The sequence below is a fragment of the Triticum aestivum genome, chromosome 3D (genome assembly GCF_018294505.1).
Source record: "Triticum aestivum cultivar Chinese Spring chromosome 3D, IWGSC CS RefSeq v2.1, whole genome shotgun sequence".
Taxonomy (NCBI): domain Eukaryota; kingdom Viridiplantae; phylum Streptophyta; class Magnoliopsida; order Poales; family Poaceae; genus Triticum; species Triticum aestivum.
Window position 1 is genome coordinate 437,584,990 of NC_057802.1, and position 14,792 is coordinate 437,599,781.

Consider the following 14,792-nt stretch of genomic DNA (forward strand, 5'->3'; position numbering starts at 1 on the left):
TCTCCGCGCGAGCGAGCGAGTCGTCCTGTATTTTTCGGCGGGTTGCTTGGCGTTGGGGTGAAAAAAATCGCGGCCGCTGGCTTTTAGTCGTGTTCGTCGATTTGCTTTGAGTAGAGGTGGTTGTCCACCGCGGAATCAGGCACACATTGGATCGGGATCGTCTCTTCTGCGCGCGCGTGTTCGTAATGTTGTTGAGTTTTTGTGGGGTATTCCTCGGCGGAATTTCCGTGGCTTCTGCAAGGAGAGGAAGCATGGCGCTGGATTCGCCTATTTTCGACCGCCCATGGCGCTGGATTTGTATTCCGTGGCCGCTTATAGCAGGCCTTAATTGATTTTGCTTTCAAGTAGTAGAGGTGGTTTTCTGCGTATGCAAAACGGTGTGGTGGGTGGAATCCTGCTAATTTTGGATCCGGGATTTGGGAAACAATTTTGCGAGGAAACTCCTCCCTGGACCTAGAACAATTTACTTCCGGTCCAAGGAGGCAACTCCCCCAATGCATAGTTTACATAGATCAGGCCCATAGTTTACATAGATCAGGCCTTGTTCTTATTTGGGACTGAATGCAGCATTGCAGCTGAATACTTTTGGTATACTCTAGGTAGAAAATTATGTTTCTGATTAGTTGTTATATTTTCTCATTTAGTTTATTTACCGGGGATTAGTTTGTTTATTTTCTGAATGGTGCTTTTGGTTCAGATTATTGTAAGGCAGAAGATCTGCTTAAAGGAATTATCGTTCTTCACACGAGTGTAGCCTGATCTTTGATAAATAAAACGTTGCTTCTATGATCAAATGTCACCTTCATTCTTGCATAACTACTAATCTGTTCTCTTTCAGAAAACTACTAATTTGCTCATGTTCTGCGAGAAATCATACCTTTGCAAATAGAATTTGTTTTGGTCTTCGTATGACAATTTAGAGAAATATGGGTGTTTTTGTATTGTTCACTTGTTCAGACGTCCTGTTTTGTACTGATGGCTGCATGCACAGTTTTTGGAATCAGGCAAAGATGACGAGCAAGCAGGAGCCCTGGACTCGACTTTCCCACAGTAAGAAGTTACCAGGATGGGTCGCGTACAATCCAAAGACCATGAGGCCTCCACCATTGAGCGGCGATACCAAGCAAATGAAGATTCTATCCTGGAATGTCAATGGGCTGAGAAATATTGTACAGTCAGGAGGTTTCTTTTCTGCATTGGCTCAGAGGGAGAATTTTGATGTGTTGTGTCTTCAAGAGACACATTTGAAGGCAAGTTTTCTTTGTTTCCACCAGTTCATTTTCACCTTACAGCGCTCCCTAGCTTCATCTTTTCATAGGTCCTAGGTTGTGCCACCTGACATGGTGGATTTCAGGTATTTCAGTGTGATGAATGTGTTTTTGTTCTGTTTTCCGGAGGGTGATGTTAAAGATTTCATGAACCTGATACCAGGGTATGAGTATAATTATTGGTCATGCAGTGTCGCGAGGCTTGACTATTCAGGGACTGGAGTAATTTCACGGGTATCGTATTTTTTCCGGTTAATGCTCAAGACTCATTTCACTCTGCATACTTAATAGACATAGCATATCATTTGGTTTTGACTTGTGCCTGGCATTGCCCTCACAGGTAAAACCAATCTCTGTCCAATATGGAATTGGCATAGCTGAACATGATCAGGAGGGCAGGGTTATTACTTTGGAGTTTGAGAACTTCTACTTGGTGAATGCTTATGTCCCAAATTCTGGCCGTGGTTTACGTAGATTGGTATGACTGATCTTCCATTCCATTATTGATGCTGCTTTATGTTTTACTGTCACTGCTAATTCCCTTCTTCTTTCATTTGATCTTCAGGTTTACAGGGTTGATAACTGGGATCCATCTTTCGCCGACTTTGTCGAAGTGCGTTCGCTTTGCTAGCTTTCTGGTGTCATTTTTTGTTACATCAGTTGATCATATTTTGCATATTCACTACGTTTGTTATTCTATTGTTCTAAGTGCACATGAGGGATATTATTGTTGTTCTTATCTGAACTTTACCACAACTTCTGACCCCATCCATATTTTGTGATCTTTGAAAAGGTAGCTTTGCGATGCAAACTAACGTTAACCTTGTGGTCTGTAGAAACTGGAAAGTTTCAAGCCAGTAATTGTTTGTGGTGATCTCAACTGTGCTCGTCAGAGTATTGACATTCACAATCCTCCAGTAAGTTCTCTTTCATCCCTGAAAGTTGCCATCTAAAAAATTATATCCTTGTGCTTATACATTATAGTATTGGCATTGCCCTTGTCTTCGTTAATACTAATAGTCTATTGAAAACAAATGGCTTTGATAATTTTCATGGTTACACGTACTTGTATGTTTTCACACATTATCCAACCATGAGAATTTCAAGTTTCAACTCTTTAAATGCATGTGTTTATAGTTTAATGCTGTATTGGAACCGGTATTTCTGCATTTGGCTTCTCTAGTACCTTTATTGAGCTTCAACTCTCTAGATGTATGTGTTGCAGAATTGCCTCATTATGAAATATTCCACGTTATCTTTTTTTTTCTGTGATATGGAACATAACTCTTTTTGAACATGTATGGTTGCACATGAAGCTTACAAAAAGTAGAAAAAATGGTCCAGGCTGTGTATCAGTTTTCTGAACATATTATTTTCGGAGCAACATTGATAATCTCCAACTTGCCATGATTTAGGATCAGATGAGAACGTGAATGCTCTAAATTAAGTCCATGACTAATCCATATAGGGAGATGTGGAGAATCAGTAAATATTGATGGTTCAGTTAAAACTGAAAGTGACTATAAAAAAATACTCAGTTTCCAATATTGTTATAACAATCAACAAAAAATGTTTAGAGTTGCTGTTTGCACTACATTTGCATCTCATGAGCATGGAACAGTTTAGGTTGTTCCAAAATTCTCTTATCATTGCACAAGTTCCCTTTTAAATTCAATAGTCCATTGATGTAGTCTGGGCAGCTCCTTAATTCAACACTGTTTTTCAGGCCAAAACTGAAGATGCAGGTTTCACCGAAGAAGAGAGGGAATCATTCCAGATAAACTTTGATATGAGAGGCTTCGTTGATACCTTCAGAAAGCAGCATCCCAAGGCTGTGGGTTACACCTTCTGGGGTGAAAATCAGCGGCGCAACAACAAAGGTACATCACTATCTTGGTGGATAAATTAATTACATAAATGAGGCAGTGTTGCATTTGCTTTCTGATTTCTGTTACCCTGGTATACAATAGGACAGCAAAGAGCTTATATCAGTGGTTTACATATTCCAAAATTGAAGGATCTACCTTTCCCAAAATGATATTCCCTCCCTCCCATAATGTAAGACGTTTTTTGACTCTAATGTAGTGTGAAAAAAGGTCTTACATTATGGGACGGAGGGAGTAGAACAATTAAGGTTTTGTAATCTAGAAAAAATAATGGTCAAAAGACTTGAGTTACAGCCCATGTATATTTGCGAAAACAAGAAACCTGATTCTTACTTAAGAAAGTAGCACAACAAAATGATTGTTTCTTTTTATCTTGTGTCAAATGGAAGCTGAACTCGTTATCCACTGAACAGGTTGGCGGCTGGATTACTTTCTTGCGTCAGGATCCATCATCGACAGGGTCCATGATTCGTACATCCTCCCGGACGTGACATCCAGCGACCACAGTCCAATTGGCCTTGTGCTCAAGCTCTAGGCACCCTCAGTTGTTGCTGGGGAAATGCTTCGTCAGGCTGAAACGTTTGCATAGTCAGTTTTTCCGTGGATTTTGTACTTGAAGGATCTACCTAGAGTAATCTGTCAATGTTCTGCAGAGGTCTTGCGTATCTGTTATCTTACCATGTCACTAGAATATATGTGCTCATTAAACTTTTGCAATGTGAATGGATTCTAAACTGGAGCTTGCTTTTACAACTGGGTTTTCTCTCCACTAAGCCCGCTGTCAGAACTTTCTGATGGCTTTGTCATGTGCTTCCGTTTTTGCTTTTGTTTGTCGTTAATTTGCTTGCCTCGAGGGAGGTGACTTGCCATGTTTTTTACAATCGAGCAGGACGCTCTCAGCTGCTCAGAGACATAATTAACCCGGTTACAAGCACCGGCACTACTTCACTTCTTATATTACTTTAAAGATTTCAATATGAACTACATACGCCTCTGTTCACAGATATATGATGTTTTGGATGTTTCAATACGGATTACATATGAGCTAAAATAAATGAATAAACATACTAAAACATGTCTATAATATAACACTATATATAGTGTTATATTTGAACATCTTATATTTGGGACGCACTTTGTATCCGACCCCTCAAAACGGCCGAAACGTGTCCGGGCGCGTCTGTGGGCAGTGATCAGTCAGACCTTAAATTAACATTTCTACAACTGGATACCTCAGTTACGAAACCTTACATGCAACGTGAAACCTAATCTAAACGGAGCTGTCCGGCTCCGCTGTGCCCATGTCCATTGTAGTGTTGCTCCGGTCACAGGATTCGAGGCGCCGCCGTCTCTCACCAGCACGTCACCGGTGGATGTGAGGTTGACGATGGATCCTTCGAGGTCGGAGGCCGACACGTCCATCATGACGAGGTTTCATTGCCCGAGGTTGCAGGCCGGTTGGATCGGCGCCGGAGAGTGCGACTCCGCCTCACCGACGTCTGCCGCGAGGGCTGTCGCGCCTACCTGCGCCCTCCCACCGCGGGCATGCCGCTCCATGTTAACCTCCGACGCAGACGGGGCATGGAGGGCCTCCGACTCGGCACGCCAACGTAGGGGTTGCGCGTCCGCCACGGCGTTGACGCCAGACGAACGCACCGCTTCCGACGAGTGAGCGGCGACGGGCCTTGCACCAGATCCAAGTGCCATTTGGGCGGATGCTATAAATTCCCGCCGGATCGAGTCGTCCCGCTATCGGGCGTTCTCCTCACGGGCATGGCGGAGCACGATGCGGATGACCATCTCCTCCTTCGGCCCGACTGGGATGAGGTTCCAATTCGCAGATCGGCTGATGGAGGACTCGGATCCGTTGCCCGCCATGCCGGAGAAGGCGAGAGATTGCCGGAACCCGGAAGTGAGCTTATGGCGAAGAAGAGGAGTGGAGTGGCGAGTTTGGTCCTGCTAGCAAATGAGGACGAATGTATGTGGGGTCAGTGTGGGCCAGGGTCACATCTGACATGGCGAACGTGTCCAGGCCTCCTCATATCAGCCGTAGATTTGGGCTGGATATGGACCGGTATGAGGAGCCCGGCTGGGTCACTTTTTTGACAGGTCAGTGACCGGACCGTCCATCCGGATGTTTCAGGCAATTTTGAGGCGCGTAGATGCTAAGTGTAAGAGAGTTGTTTAAACCTAACTTTGTGCACATAAAACAAGTATCTTGAAATATGCATCGATCAAATTCACGGTAATTAATCTCTTAATACATATAAGAGATTGTTGTTTATAAGAGTAGTAAATCGGACCCGATTCGGAGCGATAAAACACGCTGAAATTAAGAGTTGACAACGCCGGCGCTGCAATACAGCCAGTAAACAGAACAACTAGGCTCAAAACTTATGTACACAAGGCGCGAATAGCTGTGACAAAACCGTTACTATCTACAGGAACGTCACGTAACCTACAGGGGTCCTTCCACATTTACCAACGCAAAATGGCACCTCCAAAGCGGCCAAATGGTCTTCATCACCCTTCTCACATTGCCAGTGACTGGTTTGCGGCATAACCAGGCTGCTCATAAGAGTACTGCATGTTATCTCTCACCCGGCAGTGCCTCCAGCCGTTATTCGCGCCGCCATGCTCGTCGGCCTGGTACTTGGATTTCATGGCCTTTGAGCTGATGGGACCCCCTCGGTCTCTGTTCCTGCTGTTCCGCCTGCCCGACTGGCTGTTTCGCCGTCTCCAGTGCCCGTCTGAGTTGCCCTGAGCCTGGCTGTCAGACACACAGTAGCTATCTTTCTGGTCGCCCCATGAATCTGTCTGAATAGCTGGGGAGCCCCAGCCATAGTCATGGTTCCATGGGTCACCATTCATGCCCCAATTGGATGTGCAGGGAATGATTGGTGCCCCCCAGGCGCTTGTCTGACCTTGCTGTTCCACATACGTGTCCCAGTTTCCAGAGCTTTGCTGAACAAATGTTTCAGCAGGCCGACTGACATAACTGTCCCAGTTCCCTGAGCTTTGCTTGCAATTTGCTTCAAGGAGCTGTTGTTCCACATGATTATCCCAGTTCACAGAGCATTGCTGACCGATAGTGTTGGTTGTGTCCCCATCACCCCATCCCGTGGCTGGAACTGGCTTGTCTGCAAAAATGAAGGAGTCCCAGCCATCTGGGGCGGTGTTGTCCCTTCTAGGAGCACGGCGCCGTGACCTCTCCAGATCAGCAACCAACTCAGGATCTATATATTCATCTGGGTTGACCACATCAATGTACATGTCTGGGTCAGGCAATGGGATGTAACAAGGTTGACCATGATATGCAGCACAGAAACGGTCCTTGGCATCTTTGAAAGCCTCGAATGCACCTGAATCATCCCAGTCAACAATATTCATGTACAATGACATCAGTTTCTTGGCCTCACATAGCTTACCCCAGGGGATAGAGCAAGCATCAATGCAAAATTTCTTCTCCCATAGTGGAACAGACACATTTCCACCACCTGAAAGTCAAACACAAACCATGCTTTATGAGTACAAGGAACTAATCTCTGATGTATAGAAAACACAACTTCTATTTGTCCCAAAGAACACTGATCAGAAAAGGAACACAACGAAATAGAGCAGCTAAAAGTATAAATGAGCAGCCAAAAGGATAACAGGGGACCAACTAACAATGATGAAAATACCAAGTAGTAGTTTATGCACATAAATAAAGTAACCATGGTGCTTTAGCTTATAAATGTTGATAGAAGGGCATGAAGCTGTGCAAGTTTGGAAAATGTCAGTTAACAAGATATTTAGTACTAAAATGTGAGAAGCGAGAAGGCACTGCCAAATTTCTCACAGTACAGGTTCAGCTTAGTTGCAAGAACTTTTTAGCATCCCATGCATGTTCTAACATAGTCTCATGTTCATATATTCAGAAATTTCAATATGTCGCAGGAAAGACAAATTCCAAAAACATGACGGGATTAGGGCATCTTCATTGCCGGGCGCCTGCATAGACGCTTATGAATAAAAAATAATAATTACCATAAAATAAGAAAGAAGCTTATCGCTTTCTAACCCAACAGCAAGCGCTAACGAGGAGTGCTAATTAATCACAGACGAAAACAAAAGCCTTTAGTCCCAAACAAGTTGGGGTAGGCTAATTAATCGCAGAACTAGCAGAAAAACCGATTGCTAAATGCATGGCTGCGGGAAAATAAGGCAAAGCGCCCACCTCCAGCTTTTGCGTAGCTGCCAGGTTAGACGCTAGGATTTTGTAGTCTAACTGTCGATCGAGCAGGATATTTATCCTAGCGCCTGGTGTTGTAGATGCCCTTAGGATACCAAATAACTCATTACAAACAAAGAGAAATTCCAAAGAGCTCATCCAGTGTTATACACAGAAACATCATATTAAACTCTTTACTTGAGCACTGGCAGAACACTTGAATGGGACGATGAGTGGTTGATCCCTATCTATTTTTACAAGACTTAAAATGTTGAGCAGTCATTCAGTACTCCCTCCGTAAAGAAATATAAGAGCGTTTAGATCACTACTTTAGTGATCTAAATGCTCTTATATTTCTTTACAGAGGGAGTATTACTGAAACATAATTTCCCTGTTTAGCAAAATATGATATCATATCAGCATTCTTGTAAAACTGCAAAGAACACTCACACAGATAATTCTTCTCAACAGTTGGCATTTAAAGATCAGAGATCCGTTGGACATGTAATGATCAAGCGTGTTAAACTCGAGAGTTTCACACTGGAGACCAACGTTACTAACTAGGGGTTCAAATATACGCGTAAACAGAAACAAATAGATGACACATAAACATTTGTTAAACATTAGCTCTACAATTTCCTAGAACAAGATTCATATTTTCATCAACCCAAGCTAAGCAAATGCACAAGCATTATTAGACCCACGAAGCAAGCAGTAAACCAGCATAAGTATCCACGCACGTCATTTTCCTTGCAGTGTCGGCACATACTAGTTGCATGATGTTACTACCCACCTGCCGACCCAATTTTACCCAAAATGTCAGTTACCGCGTCTCGACACTGGCAGGAAGACACGGATCGTGAAAGGGAGAGTGTAGCCTACTCCCTGCGCATTCTAGATTTCCAACTCAGGAAAGGAAAGGGGAAAACGACGCGACCCCTCCAAGCCAACGGCAAGCGCGGAAACAGACAAGGTTGCGAACAAGACGAGGACGGATCAGGAGACGCACCGTGAGCCTGGGAGCGCGGCGGCCTCCAGTACCTGCCGGCCTCGGCCGCCGCCCTCTCCCTGTCCCCGTCCCTGTAGCTGGACCGCCTCTCCGCCATGGACGAACCGCCGGAGAACCGGGACGCCCCGCTCGCCAAGCCGGGAGCTTTCCGCCCTCGGCCCTCGGGGACCGGTCGATTGGACGGGCCGCCCCCGCGCGCCGGAATCGTGGCAGCGAGGGGCGGAGGCGATCCGGGAGCCCCGAGCGGCGCGCGCTCGATCGAGCTGGCTGCTGGGGCAGGCGGTGAGCCGATTGGGCGGCGAGAGCGACGAGGCCGCGGGGAGGCGATCGAGGCGCGGGCGGTGGCGAGGCGGTTTGGGTGCGGGTGCCGCCGTTGGTTTCGCGGCCGGAGGGGACGGGAGGGTGAGGGGGACGGATTAAAAATAAGGAATTCGTGTGCGTGTGCGCTTTGCCGGTTCGGATGCGTGTCAGAGACGAAGACGGCTGTTGTATGCCACGAGCGCGCGGACAAAACCGACCAAATATGACACGCTCTAAAATTTCGTACTCCTACTCCAGTCTGACTCTTTTGCCCATGTCTCCAGTCTGAACTTAGCTATGTCGGGTGTCTCAAAAAGAAAAAGAAAAGGAACGAAAAACTATGTCGGCAACATATACTTTGGCGTTGCAAGAGAAAAACATCGATCCAACTCTAGCTGAGCTGAGTAAAGTCCATACTTGCGATTGCCATCCGTCGCTCCGCATGATATTGCTTCGGGGAATACGCATAGCATGCGTATCACTTCATTGATAGAAGAAGATAAAATGAATACATGAGGTGGTGGTATAACACATGACACGAACGCGAGGGGCGTGAACATGATGCCCAAAACAAAAAGACGAAAGATGCTCGACCCAAGCAAAGAAGAACACAGCTAAACTCTCCTACGAGAGAAGCTATCCAACTAAGAACCAAACTACCCACAGCTTCGGAACTAGCACCGAGGACACCACGAGCAAAACAAGACAACACCTTCACGAAGGAGAACCACACCGAGACGCCATCGTCGTCCGGTCCAGAAAAGCAGACCTAGGGTTTCCCCCGAAGCTTGAAGAGGGGCCAGAAGATGGCCATGGCAGCGCCTTCAAGAAGGAGACGGCATCCGCAGATGTCGCCGCTGCCAGCATAAGCTGCAGGGATTTCGCCCTGGCCAAATTCCGAGCAATCCCAAGCCATCGGAGCACAGATCGGATATGAGGCAGTTGGGCCTACGCTGGAGTAGCGACTGCGGGAAGGGGAGCCACACCCGACACCAAAGGAGGCGCCGGACGCCGCTGGACGCACGAGCTACGGAGAAGGACAAGGTTGCGTGGCTGGGCGGAGTGAAAGGTGGCGGGGATGCGATGGTGGCCGGAGCCCCGGACAAGCCATGATCTGGAAAGGAGCGCAGATCAAGGCCACCGGGACCGGAGCAGCAGGGACACCCGCGTGCCTAGGGAGCCGGAAGGGCACGCAACTCCCGAAGCGTGCCGGAGGCGAAGATGCACCGGGATGGACGGCCAACCAAGGTACCGACAGGGTGGTGGTGACGCGGAGATGCCGAAGAACCAGCGAGCCAAGGGAGCCGGAAAACGCAGCTCCCGGGGCGCGCCGGGTCCGAAGCTGCGCCATGGTATGATTTTTTTTCGAGAGTGCAAAAACCGCGTATCATATTTTTATAGAAGAAAGCAATTTTTTTCACAAAGGAGCTAGGCCACAATGAACTCAAAGTAGCTAGCAATCTCCACATCGACGGTAACAAGAACCAGTCTCTCAACTAACTATCTAAGCACACCGCACCGGCAACCCTCCATTCTTCAAGTTCATCTTTGATCTGAATTATTAATGCAATGGATGGCTGTTATTTCTGAAGGAAATATGCCCTAGAGGCAATAATAAAGTTATTATTTATTTCTTTATATCATGATAAATGTTTATTATTCATGCTAGAATTGTATTAACTGGAAACATAATACTTGTGTGAATACATAGACAAACAGAGTGTCACTAGTATGCCTCTACTTGACTAGCTCGTTGATCAAAGATGGTTATGTTTCCTAGCCATAGACATGAGTTGTCATTTGATTAACGGGATCACATCATTAGGAGAATGATGTGATCCACTTGACCCATTCCGTTAGCTTAACACTCGATCGTTTAGTATGTTGCTATTGCTTTCTTCATGACTTATACATGTTCCTATGACTATGAGATTATGCAACTCCCGTTTACCGGAGGAACACTTTGTGTGCTACCAAACGTCACAACGTAACTGGGTGATTATAAAGGTGCTCTACAGGTGTCTCCAAAGGTACTTGTTGGGTTGGCGTATTTCGAGATTATGATTTGTCACTCCGATTGTCGGAGAGGTATCTCTGGGCCCTCTCGGTAATGCACATCACTTAAGCCTTGCAAGCATTGCAACTAATGAGTTAGTTGTGGGATGATGTATTACGGAACGAGTAAAGAGACTTGCCGGTAACGAGATTGAACTAGGTATTGAGATACCGACGATCGAATCTCGGGCAAGTAACATACCGATGACAAAGGGAACAACGTATGTTGCTATGCGGTCTGACCGATAAAGATCTTCGTAGAATATGTGGGAGCCAATATGAGCATCCAGGTTCCGCTATTGGTTATTGACCGGAGACGTGTCTCGGTCATGTATACATAGTTCTCGAACCCGTAGGGTCCGCACGCTTAACGTTTCGATGACAGTTATATTATGAGTTTATATGTTTTGATGTACCGAAGGTTGTTCGGAGTCCCGGATGTGATCACGGACATGACGAGGAGTCTCGAAATGGTCGAGACATGAAGATTGATATATTGGATGACTATATTCGGACACCGGAATGATTCCGGGGGTTATCGGATATATACCGGAGTACCGGGGGTTTACCGGAACCCTCCCGGAGGCTATTGGGCATCATGGGCCCAATTGGTGGAAGAGGAGAGGCGGCCAAGGGGCAGCCGCGCACCCCTCCCCCCCAAGTCCGAATTGGACAAGGAGGGGGCAGCGCCCCCCCTTTCCTTTCCCTCTCTCTCCTTCCCTCTCCTCTCCTAGTCCAACAAGGAAGGGAGGGAGTCCTACTCCCGGTGGGAGTAGGACTCCTCCTGGCGCGCCTCCTCTTGGCCGGCCGCACCTCCCCCCTTTGCTCCTTTATATACGGGGGCAGGGGGCACCCTAGAAACAACAATTGATCGTTTGATCTTTTAGCCGTGTGCGGTGCCCCCCTCCACCATAGTCCACCTCGATAATACTGTAGCGATGCTTAGGCGAAGCCCTGCGTCGGTAGAACATCATCATCGTCACCACGCCGTCGTGCTGACGAAACTCTCCCTCAACACTCGGCTGGATCGGAGTTCGAGGGACGTCATCGGGCTGAACGTGTGCTGAACTCGGAGGTGCCGTGCGTTCGGTACTTGATCGGTCGGATCGTGAAGACGTACGACTACATCAACCGCGTTGTGCTAACGCTTCCGCTTTCGGTCTACGAGGGTACGTGGACAACACTCTCCCCTCTCGTTGCTATGCATCACCATGATCTTGCGTGTGCGTAGGATTTTTTTTTGAAATTACTACGTTCTACAACAGTGGCATCCGAGCCTGGGTTTATGCGTAGATGTCATATGCACGAGTAGAACACAAGTGAGTTGTGGGCGATATAAGTCATACTGCTTACCAGCATGTCATACTTTGTTTCGACAGTATGTTTATCTTTTATGCATCTTATCTTGCTTTGATTGACGGTAGCATTATAAGATGATCTCTCACTAAATTATCAAGGTATAAGTGTTCTCCCTGAGTATGCACCGTTGCGAAAGTTCTTCGTGCTGAGACACCACGTGATGATCGGGTGTGATAGGCTCTACGTTCAAATACAACGGGTGCAAAACAGTTGCACACGCGGAATACTCAGGTTAAACTTGACGAGCCTAGCATATAACAGATATGGCCTCGGAACACGGAGACCGAAAGGTCGAGCGTGAATCATATAGTAGATATGATCAACATAGTGATGTTCACCATTGAAACTACTCCATCTCACGTGATGATCGGACATGGTTTAGTTTATATGGATCACGTGATCACTTAGAGGATTAGAGGGATGTCTATCTAAGTGGGAGTTCTTAAGTAAGATGATTAATTAAACTTTAATTTATCATGAACTTAGTCCTTGTAGTATTAGCATATCTATGTAGATCAATAGCTCGCGTTTAGCTCCCCTGTTTTATTTTGATATGTTCGTAGAGAAAACTGAGTTGAAAAGATGTTAGTAGCAATGATGCGGATTGGATCCGTGATCTGAGGATTATCCTCATTGCTGCACAGAAGAATTATGTCCTTGATGCACTGCTAGGTGACAGACCTATTGCAGGAGCAGATGCAGACGTTATGAACGTTTGGCTAGCTCAATATGATGACTACTTGATAGTTTAGTGCACCATGCTTAACGGCTTAGAATCGGGACTTCAAAGACGTTTTGAACGTCATGGACCATATGAGATGTTCCAGGAGTTGAAGTTAATATTTCAAGCAAATACCCGAGTTGAGAGATATGAAGTCTCCAACAAGTTCTATAGCCAAAAGATGGAGGAGAATAGCTCAAGCAGTGAGCATGTGCTCAGATTGTCTGGGTACTACAATCGCTTGAATCAAGTGGGAGTTAATCTTCCAGATAAAATAGTGATTAACAGAATTCTCTAGTCACCATCACCAAGTTAGTAGAACTTCGTGATGAACTATAATATGCAAGGGATGACGAAAACAATTCCCAAGCTCTTCGCGATGCTAAAATCGGCGAAGGTAGAAATCAAGAAAAACATCAAGTGTTGATGGTTGACAAGACCACTAGTTTCAAGAGAAAGGGCAAAGGGAAGAAGGGGAACTTCAAGAAGAACGGCAAGCAATTTGCTACTCAAGTGAAGAAGCCCAAGTCTGTACCTAAGCCTGAGACTAAGTGCTTCTACTGCAAAGGGACTAGTCAATGGAAGCAGAACTGCCCCAAGTATTTGGTGGATAAGAAGGATGGCAAAGTGAACAAAGCTATATTTGATATACATGTTATTGATGTGTACTTTACTAGTGTTTGTAGCAACCCCTCGGTATTTGATACTGGTTCAGTTGCTAAGAGTAGTAACTTGAAACGGGAGTTGTAGAATAAACAGAGACTAGTTAAGGGTGAAGTGACGATGTTTGTTGGAAGTGGTTCCAAGATTGATATGATCATCATCGCACGCTCCCTACACTTTCGAGATTAGTGTTGAACCTAAATAAGTGTTATTTGGTGTTTGCGTTGAGCATGAATATGATTTGATCATGTTTATTGCAATACGGTTATTCATGTAAGCTAGAGAATAATTGTTGTTCTGTTTACATGAACAAAACCTTGTATGGTCATACACCCAATGAAAATGGTTTGTTGGATCTCGATCGTAGTGATACACATATTCATAATATTGAAGCCAAAAGATGCAAAGTTAATAATGATAGTGCAACTCATTTGTGGCACTGCCGTTTAGGTCATATTGGTGTAAAACACATAAAGAAACTCCATGCTGATGGGCTTTTGGAATCACTTGATTATGAATCACTTGGTACTTGCGAACCATGCCTCATGAGCAAGATGACTAAAACGCCGTTCTCTGGAACTATGGAGCGAGCAACAGATTTGTTGGAAATCATACATACTGATGTATGTGGTCCGATGAATATTGAGGCTCGCGGCAGGTATCGTTATTTTCTGACCTTCATAGATGATTTGAGCAGATATGGGTATATCTACTTGATGAAACATAAGTCTGAAACATTTGAAAAGTTCATATAATTTTAGAGTGAAGTGGAAAATCATCGTAACAATAAAATAAAGTTTCTACGATCTGATCGTGGAGGAGAATATTTGAGTTACGAGTTTGGTCCTCATTTGAAACAATGCGGAATAGTTTCGCAACTCACGCCACCTGGAACACCACAGCGTAATGGTGTGTCCGAACATCGTAACCGTACTTTATTAGATATGGTGCAATCTATGATGTCTCTTACCAATTTACCACTATAGTTTTGGGATTATGCATTAGAGACAGCTGCATTCACGTTAAATAGGGCACCATCTAAATCCGTTGAGACGACACCTTATGAACTTTGGTTTGGCAAGAAACCAAAAGTTGTCGTTTCTTAAAATTTGGGGTTGCGATGCTTATGTGAAAAAGTTTTATCCTGATAAGCTCAAACCCAAATCGGAGAAATGTGTCTTCATAGGATACCCAAAGGAGACAGTTGGGTACACCTTCTATCATAGATCCAAAGGCAAGATATTCGTTGCTTATAATGGATCCTTTCTAGAGAAGGAGTTTCTCGCGAAAGAAGTGAGTGGGAGGAAAGTAGAACTTG

General features: G+C 45.4%; 2 protein-coding genes across 4 annotated transcripts in view; one reads left to right on the forward strand and one right to left on the reverse strand.

Annotated features, from left to right (window-relative positions):
• Nucleotides 1-3,904, forward strand: part of LOC123079451 (DNA-(apurinic or apyrimidinic site) endonuclease, chloroplastic) — a 4,321-nt gene extending 417 nt beyond the window's left edge. Inside the window, exons 2-8 of one of the 3 annotated variants that reach the window (XM_044502225.1) lie at nucleotides 992-1,354; nucleotides 1,460-1,502; nucleotides 1,609-1,746; nucleotides 1,834-1,881; nucleotides 2,105-2,185; nucleotides 2,995-3,148; nucleotides 3,568-3,904. In XM_044502225.1, the coding sequence (XP_044358160.1) occupies nucleotides 1,341-1,354; nucleotides 1,460-1,502; nucleotides 1,609-1,746; nucleotides 1,834-1,881; nucleotides 2,105-2,185; nucleotides 2,995-3,148; nucleotides 3,568-3,689 (600 nt within the window). In that variant the 5' untranslated portion in view covers nucleotides 992-1,340 and the 3' untranslated portion in view covers nucleotides 3,690-3,904. Of the gene's footprint in view, nucleotides 1-991; nucleotides 1,503-1,608; nucleotides 1,747-1,833; nucleotides 1,882-2,104; nucleotides 2,186-2,994; nucleotides 3,149-3,567 lie in introns of all 3 variants that reach the window. The other 2 variants (XM_044502224.1, XM_044502223.1) reach the window with 2 other exon arrangements.
• Nucleotides 3,905-5,393: 1,489 nt separating this feature from the next.
• Nucleotides 5,394-8,841, reverse strand: LOC123079452 (uncharacterized). Its single transcript, XM_044502226.1, has 2 exons — nucleotides 8,377-8,841; nucleotides 5,394-6,651 (listed from the first exon to the last, which is right to left on the reverse strand). Exons 1-2 carry the CDS (start codon nucleotides 8,471-8,473, stop codon nucleotides 5,687-5,689), a joined length of 1,062 nt encoding a protein of 353 aa, XP_044358161.1. The 5' UTR covers nucleotides 8,474-8,841; the 3' UTR covers nucleotides 5,394-5,686.
• Between the last annotated feature and the right edge of the window lie 5,951 nt (nucleotides 8,842-14,792).

Excerpts from the sequence above, each read along its gene's own strand:
- LOC123079452 (XM_044502226.1), bottom strand. The coding sequence starts at position 8,473 with ATGGCGGAGAGGCGGTCCAGCTACAGGGACGGGGACAGGGAGAGGGCG. Across the intron at positions 6,652-8,376 it reads GCCGCGCTCCCAGGCTCACG|GTGGTGGAAATGTGTCTGTT; the intron begins GTGCGTCTCCTG and ends TTTGACTTTCAG.